The sequence below is a fragment of the Macrobrachium nipponense genome, chromosome 22 (assembly GCF_015104395.2).
Source record: "Macrobrachium nipponense isolate FS-2020 chromosome 22, ASM1510439v2, whole genome shotgun sequence".
Classification (NCBI taxonomy): domain Eukaryota; kingdom Metazoa; phylum Arthropoda; class Malacostraca; order Decapoda; family Palaemonidae; genus Macrobrachium; species Macrobrachium nipponense.
In genome coordinates, this window is record NC_087213.1 from 1,553,908 (window position 1) to 1,562,495 (window position 8,588).

At 41.6% G+C, this 8,588-nt stretch overlaps 1 protein-coding gene across 1 annotated transcript in view; it reads right to left on the minus strand.

Moving 5' to 3' along the window:
• Positions 1 to 4,797, minus strand: part of LOC135198433 (ras suppressor protein 1-like) — a 31,274-nt gene extending 26,477 nt beyond the window's left edge. Inside the window, 2 exon segments of the mRNA XM_064225966.1 lie at positions 4,180 to 4,301; positions 4,600 to 4,797. Of these exon segments, the coding sequence (XP_064082036.1) occupies positions 4,180 to 4,301; positions 4,600 to 4,721 (244 nt within the window). The 5' untranslated portion in view covers positions 4,722 to 4,797.
• Positions 4,798 to 8,588: the final 3,791 nt, after the last annotated feature.

The window sequence follows — 8,588 nt, forward strand, 5'->3', positions numbered from 1 at the left end:
ATCTGAATCCCCAAATAAACTATCTGTTGTTGGGGATTCAATTGAGACTTTCCCATGTTTACCACAAGACCTAGGTCTTTTGCTAAGTTCAATGTTTGATTCAAGTCCTCCAGACATTGACTTCTTGATTGGGATCTTATCAACCAGTCGTCCAGATAAAAAGACACTCTGATCCCTCTTAAGTGCAACCATCTCGCCACATTGGACATCATCCTCGTGAAACACTTGGGGGCTGTGCAAAGGCCGAAGCACAGGGCCTTGAACTGAAAGACCCTGTCCTGAATCACAAACCTTAAATACTTCCTGCTTCCTGGATGAATCGGAATATGAAAGTATGCGTCTTGTAAGTCCAGGGTCACCATCCAGTCCCCTGGACGTACCGCTGCCAGTACTGAATCGTTCGTCTCCATAGTGAACTTGGTCTTTTCTACGAAAAGATTCAGTTGACTTACATCCAGAACTGGCCTCCAACCTCCCGAGGACTTTGCAACCAGGAACAACCGGTTGTAAATCCCGGAGATTCTGATCCAGAACAGGCTCTATGGCTCCTTTCTCTAGCATGGAAGCTACTTGCTCCCACAGAGCTGCTTTCTTCACTAAATCGTTGTAATTTGCCCCGAGGGCTCTCGGAGATGTTGTGAGAGGAGGTCTCTTCAAGAAAGGAATCTTGTACCCTTCCCGAGCTACGTTGACAGCCCAGGGATCTGCCTTCATGTTCTGCCAAACTTCCCAAAAACCTTGAAGTCTGGCTCCCACTGTCGTCTGGAGGACTGATATCTCATTGTTTAGAGGTGGTCTTGGCTCCTCTTTTAGCGGGTACTCTACTCTCTTACCCCTAAAGGCGGGTCGAGCAAATGTTCTGCCTCGAAAGGGCTGTTGAGAAGGCCTAGTTTCCTTTGGAGTTTTCTTAACCAACTTAGATGGTAAGGACTTCTTAACTGAAGACGAGAGAAGATCTTGAGTGGCCTTCTGAGAAAGGGAGAGAGCTATATCCCTAATCACCTCTGAAGGAAACAGCTGTTTCGAAAGGGGAGAGAACAGCAACTCCGATTTCTGAGAGTTTGAAACCCCTTTTGAAGCGAAAGAACACAACAGCGATCTCTTCTTTAGTACTCCTGCTGTGAACAAAGAAGCCAGTTCATTCGTTCCGTCTCTCAGAGCTTTGTCCATGCAGGACATAATGCTCTTAGCTGCTTCCATATCCTGCAAATCTTCTTCTTCTAGGAGTTCGCCAGTGCTCCCAAAGACCAATCTAGGAAATTGAAGACTTCGAAAGTCCTAAAAATCCCTTTAAAAAGATGGTCAAACTCGGACGAAGTCCACCAGACCTTAGCAGACTGTAACGCCTGTCTGCGTGAGGCTGTCTACTATTACTGGAGAAGTCCCCCTGGGAGGAGGCAGGTACTCCCAGGCCTAGACTTTCTCCAGTAGCGTACCATACTCCTGACTTCGATGCTAACTTAGCTGGTGGAAAAGCGAAAGAGTATTTCCCCGCTTCTTTCTTATCCTTCATCCAGTCATTCACACGTTGAAGGGCCTTCTTCGCAGAAATTGATAGAGTCATCTTAAGGAAAGAGGACTTCTTTGGAGTCCTAGTCTTGGAAAACTGCGATAAGGGAGATAAAGGAGCTGTTGGTTTGAATTCCCCTTCAAAAATAGAAAGAAGACGTGAAGTCAGAATCTTGTAATCTGAAGAAGGTTCCGTATTCTTTTCCTCAACTAAATCCAAATCCTCTTCTGCTGAAGAAATGTCTTGCAGATCACTGTCGTGTTGACGCTTCGCTGACGGAATAACGTCCTGCCGCCTGCGGCTAACGAAGAATCGGCGTCCTGCCGCCTATCGATGTCCTGTGCCCTGCCTGCGTCCTGCGTCCATCGTAGACACATCTGCTTCCTGCCGCCTGCGTCTTGCGTCCACAATTGATCCCGAGTCCTGACGTTTGCGTCCTGTTTCTTCCGAAACCATTTTCTTCTTCCTGCGTTCTGCGTCCTGAATAACCAAGCGATCGCCCGTCCTCGTAGCGCCAGTGCGTCCTGCGTCCTCGGCGAACGCGCCCTTGTCTTCCTTCTTAGAAGACTTAACGGGAAGGAAATCGTCCTTCCGCCTCGAAGATGCCTGCACAGGAGCATCCCAAGACTTCACAAGAACTGCCTGCTTAGACTGCATTTCCCTTACGAAACCCTTCGTACTATCTTCCTGAATGGCAGAGGACGAAGGAGGAGGATTACGAGCAGGACTGCGACGTAACGGAGAGCGATCTTGTACTCTACCCGACGGAGAGAGACGAGGGGAAGACAAACAAGAAGATGGAGGAGAGTCTCTCATCGAAATCCAAGGACGAGAAGGCCGTACTAAGTCGTCTTTAGCACGAAAGATCCTCTTCCTCTTGATCGGAACTGCGTCCCCGTCTTCCGAGGAGGACAAAACCTCAGGACTACTCCAAGCCTCACGATCTTGAGCATGTCTCTCGAGAGCGGTCGATGTCCTGAAAGTCCTCTTGAGGGGGCGAGACACAACCGAATACCGACGTTCCCGCTCAGAAGTCGAACCATCCGAGGATGCACACTTCCCAGTTACGCCTTTTCTGCGGCGAACTGCAACAGCCTGGGAACTTGCAACAGGACTGTTCGAAGGGACGCCTGACCGCGACAAAACCTCTCTCGCCTCCCTTCGACTGTCGACATGCCTTCTCCCTTGGGTCTGGGAGCTTGACAGAGGTCTAGGTCTAGGAGCACGAGAGAGACGATCAGACGCCCCCTCCACTACACTTTCACTGACATCAAAAGCACTAACTTTATCCGTAAGTCGCTGTATCTGGTCGCCCATGGACGCAAGGGCAGCGAACACCTTCACAATCTGTGTATCGTTCGCCTCCTCCGATACAGCAGCGGGCGCAGGAGATACCTGGGGAGAAGGAACTACCAATTCTACGTTAGAAGGAGCTGGAGAGGAAATACATTCACTCCTTTTGCTAGAAGAATTCGACTTCTCACTACGAGAAACAGATCTCCTTACACGATCTTTCTCAAGCCTTTCAACATATTTCATAAATATCTTCCATTCCTTCTCTGATAAATTCTCACATTCAAAACACCTATTCTCCCAAGTACACACATTCTCTCTACACTTCTTACAAATAGTATGAGGGTCGACCGAAGCTTTCGGCAACCTTACCTTACACCCCTCTTTTACACAAACTCTAAACATACTTCCAGTATCAGACATCTTTAAAGAACAATCCAAAGCGAATGCCAAGCTAACGTTTCCAAGTACAATACCAAAAATCCATGAAAAGTCAGCAACGAGAATGAAAATCCTAGCAGGGAACCACCAACAATGTTGCCGGTTCGGCTGGCAGAGAAAATCTGGCCCAATTGGGAACGGTTCCTAGCGCTAGTGCCACGGTAACGGGGTGGTGGTTGCCTGAACTACTAATAGGTTACTAGCGTTTGCCGCGAGTTTTGAAAATTTCTGCCAGGTGGAACAGAGAATATAGCTATATATATACCTGCCAGGTAAGTGTCATACATTAAATAACGTGTTTACCTATAAGTTGTCCTTGCGCACGGGCTGGAACCTGTCCATCATTAGGGTAAGGGTATCAGCCCATAACATCGGGCATGAACTAGTGAAAGTCACCATAACATTCGTGACATAAAGAATGGAATAGAATATAAAATTTATGCCAAAGGCCAAGCACTGGCACCTATGAGGTAATTCAGCACTGCTAGGAAAATTGAGAGTAAAAACATTGTAAACGTGTAACTGGAGGAAAAAACTTGTAATTGCACTAAAAAACAATTGTCAGAAGAGGGTGGAAAGTAAGGAGAGAGAAAGATTACGAATGGAAGTACAGTAAAAGGAATGAAAGGGGTTGCAGCTATGTGCTGAAAGGGAGGCTGCAATAAACCTTAAGTAGAGTAATGCCTATGTGCACCACATGAGGTGCACTGACGGCACTACCCCCTCCAGGGGCAGGGTGAGGAGCAATTATAATGGTAGTCAGTAAAGCAGTAGATGTGGGAACACATCTAAGGGAACCAAGGAAAGAGAACATAGGTGAAGACCTAAACTATGTGGGAAAGTCCTGGAAACATATCTAACCCATAAAGCATGAAGCTTACATAAGCATGTTGAAGGTGGTGATATACACTCTTAAAATTGGATTATGTTATTACCAAGCATGAAGAAATTGCCAGGAAGACTTTCTCCTTCTGATATGTTGTTGTAAGTAAAATCCAACACTTCCAGGACAGGGAAAGAACCAAATCCTCGAGGAAGAGCATCTAACCGATTCATTCTGAAAATTAGAAAAAAATAAGTAATCACTGCTAGCACTCTTCTTTGCTGTAACAAATTAAGTTAAAACATGCAATGATTTGTCATTAATACAAATACCAATGGTATTGTTAAACCGTTTTAAGAATAAAAATATGAAAGGTCGTTAAGCTACTTTTATAGTGAAAATGAATAAGTTCCATGCAAAGTTAATAACCCATTACTACTTCAATCTCTACGACACTTTCTAACTTTAACAACCAGTGCTGCTTAATATGTAATTATGATCTGCAATCTGTAGTACATTTCAAAATACTAACCCAACGTTCAAGATACGAAGCTTGTTCAGAGATGAGATGGATGTTGGCAACTCTTCAATAATGTTATCAAACAAGTTGAGGATTTCCAGGTTGATAAGATTGGCGATTGCTGGTGGGATCATTGTCAGACGATTGTGAGTGAGTGTCAGTCTTGTGATGTTCTCCAATGACACTGAAAACAAATTATAAACCAAAATATTAATATTAAATAATTACAGACACCATCCTACTTACAAACATTCAGATACAGACAAAAAGCTTAGCAAATTAAAATTATGTTCTGAGCGCTCTCCCTTTGCTACCCTTAAGTTAACATTTTTGTGTGCCTATTCTATATATATATATATATATACAGGTATATATACATTATTGTATGTACAATATATGGTGTTTTAGGATGAACAAATGTATATTACTTTATTGAGTTTACATCATACTATACATACTTAAATAGGCATGAAGAGTACAGTAACCAACTTACAAAAAATTCAACATCCAATCAGCCGCCAGGAATGTAACTATAGTTTGTAAGTAGGGTGGTGTCTGTAATCATCAAGATGTCTTGTGAAAAATAGGATGGCCTTTCTTTCATTTTGTATGGGCCCATAAACTGGTGCACAAGCATCCTACCACAAGTTTCTACCCTTAATTGTTACTGAGGCAGATGGCAATATAAGAAGCTTCAATCTTCGTGTCTAATTGGACACTAAAATTGTTGGTAATAAGCCCTTGAAACCTATGCAGTACAGGTCTTTGTTATTTGATATGCACCACAACAATAACAAGAGTAGTAAAACCATGACCTACTGTGAGAAAATATAGGTATTTTAAGGGCATAGCCTATCCTACTAGTAGCCTTGTCCAGCTGTGCAGGATCACAATTTTAACCCCAGATTACTCGTCTAACCTATCTGGTATACACACACCCAAACCTAGCCTTGTCTAGCCTAGTTTAACAAGGTGTGGCGAGTCACTAAAATCGACTCTTTATATGCTGCACAAGGACGATGTCGACATGACTGATACTTTATTTTCAAATATTGCGGTAAATTTAGTCTCTCCCCTCAGCTCTGTTTCAGTGATGTCAACAGTCTCATCAGCCATTCAGCTCACTCTTGAGCATAAAAGATGCCAGATTTCTCTTAATAATCATAATATAAAAGCAGCATAATTGTAAACCTTCTGTCAGCCCCGGGGGGTGGGACCAGGGAGGCTTTCATATTCTTAAGTTACAATCTTTATTTTTCAAATTTTGGTGATAACAGTTTTTGATGATGCTTATTCTTTTCCATCAAATAATGATTTCAAGACAGATTATTATAGTGATTGTGACGATAGTAATATTGGTTTAAAAGTTGGAGTGCAAACGTCAGTTAACATACACACACATATACTCTGATTCAACCAATTAAGAACTGTTTTATATATTTTGTCATTTTATAGGTGTTTTTGTTAATAACTAAGGTGTAATATTGTCATGAAAAAAATTTGAAATTATCTCAGAATATATGGCAGTTTTTTCAAAAATTTTCTTTCCAAAAATTATCTTTGAAAATGTTTTCAAAAGTATCTTTTATTTAATTTTTTATTATTAATCTGCGACACAGGGAGAATACAGCCATGTATTACATTAGGTGATAAGTTAAAAAATGAGCAAAAAATATTGACTCCATTACCGATGTTGCTAATGCATAATATTGCCTAACTTAGCCAGGTTTAAGGGTAGCCTTGCCTTTCCTAGTTTAAGGATATAGGTAAGGCAATAATCCTACAGTTTAGGAGTCCAAATTCACTGCTCCCTTAGTGTATTTAAGTTTTCTTTAATATTTTCATGCTCCCTTGTGTGTACCTAAGTTTTCTTTAATATTTTCAATTTCTTCTTTTGACAGATCTGCAAAAAATTGGGAATTTATTGGCTTACAGAAGCAGAGATTGTATAAAAAAAACAGGGTGATAAAGCTCTGCACCTCACATGAATAGTGGTGTAGTCTACCTGCAACTGTGTTTGTGGAATGAGAGCTTGGGAACCAGGTAGGAGCCTGACATGGGCTCTTGCCCTTCAGCAGCCACTGTTTGATAAATTTGAAAAAATAAAGTTTATCTGCTTAAAGAAATAGTAGCTACTAAGCTATAGCTTTCCAATTTTCTCAAAATTGTCTGGGTCATTATTAAATAAAAATTGTTTATGTTTTTATTTACATTCCCCCTTTATTGCCTTCGTTTGTTTTTACAATCTCTACTTCTGTAAGTGGACAGGTAAAGAGCTCTTTTTTTTTTTTTTTTTTCATTGTTTTCCACGATTCATAAACAGTGTAGTCGTCTGCTGCTCGTAACTGTGTTTGCGGAGTGAGTGCTTAGGAACCAGGAACAGCAACATGGTTCAAGCGTTTGGAGTGAATTAAGACCAAAATGTGTATAATTACAATCAAATAAGCACTGTGGAGTTTCAGTTGTGATGGCAGTAAGGATAAAACCACTGATTACAAGGTAAAAATGAATTCAGTTCAAACCATGACCCAGGGAATAAAAAGTTTCATACTTTCACTAAGGCAACAAAATGTTTCATTGTGCTGATTACAACTGCAATCTTGAGTAAGATCAATAAATGTTACATACAGTAAACAACCGCTTGGAATGGCCAACTCACCGACTACCACGGGTAGGCCACTCTCCGAAAAATGACATTTTTATAATAATATAAAGTTTCACTTATACCTTAACCTCCCGAGGTGGTTACATATAGCTGTTCGTCTCCTGACGTACAACGGCAGAATTTTGATTCGCGGTAGCGCTAAATGGTTTGACAGGTGATCCCTCTACTCCCCGCCCTCTTACTGGGTACCGGAACCATTCCAACAATAAATCAGAAGTTTCATGCCTACCTGTCCATATGAGGGGAGGAGGGCGGGCTTTGTTATGTAACCACCGGGTAAGTATAAGTGAAACTTTATATTATTATAAAAATGTTATTGTTATAATACAATTAAGTTTGTTCATACTTACCTGGCAGATATATATATAGCTGTATTTTCTGAAGCCCGACAGAATTTAAAAATTCGCGGCACACGCAGTGGGCGGCCAGGTGGTAGTACCCATTCCCGCCGCTGGGAGGCGGATATCAGGAACCATTCCCATTTTTCTATTCATATTTTATCAGTGCCACTGTCTCCTGAGGGGAGGTGGGTGGGCACTTTAATTATATATATCTGCCAGGTAAGTATGAACAAACTTAATTGTATTATAACAATAACATTTTTGTTCATGAAACTTACCTGACAGATATATATATAGCTGAATGACACATTTAGGTGGTGGGACAATGGCAGCTAAAATACCAACTGTTGGAATTATCCGAAGACATAAGTTCCTTACCTTTAAAGACCGCTGACTCAGTGGTTACTGCCTCTGTAGTCTGCTGGCCTTTATTGTACCGACAGGATATATGGATCCGTGCGTCGGACACAATAATAAGTACTTGCCGTTGAGGACGTGACCGTAACGGACAAGACTATAATGCCCCGCTCAGGGCGCAGTACAAATCACCACAAAATACAATGAAAAAACGAGGGTCACCACAACCGTTTAAGAAATACACCAGACATTAAAAGACTGAAAGATACTCAAAAAAACTCCCTGTATCTTCAGACAACCTTAAAATACAAAAAAACATACATCAAGGAGACAGTTGGTGAGGATGGGATACATACTTCTCTCCCTCACCCAATACCGTGTTAGTCACAATGAATGGCCCCAATGTACTGCAATTTTCATATGTGGTTTGCAAATCTGTCAGATAATGAGATGCGAAGACAGAATTGCTTTTCCAATATGTAGATTTAATAATGTCTTTCAAAGACAGATTACGTCTAAAGGCCATAGACGTAGACACTGCTCTAATTTCATGAGCTTTGACTTTAAACACTTTGATATCTGAGTCCTGACATTGTCCGTGTGCCTCAGAAATCAAATTCCTTAAAAAGAAGGAGAGC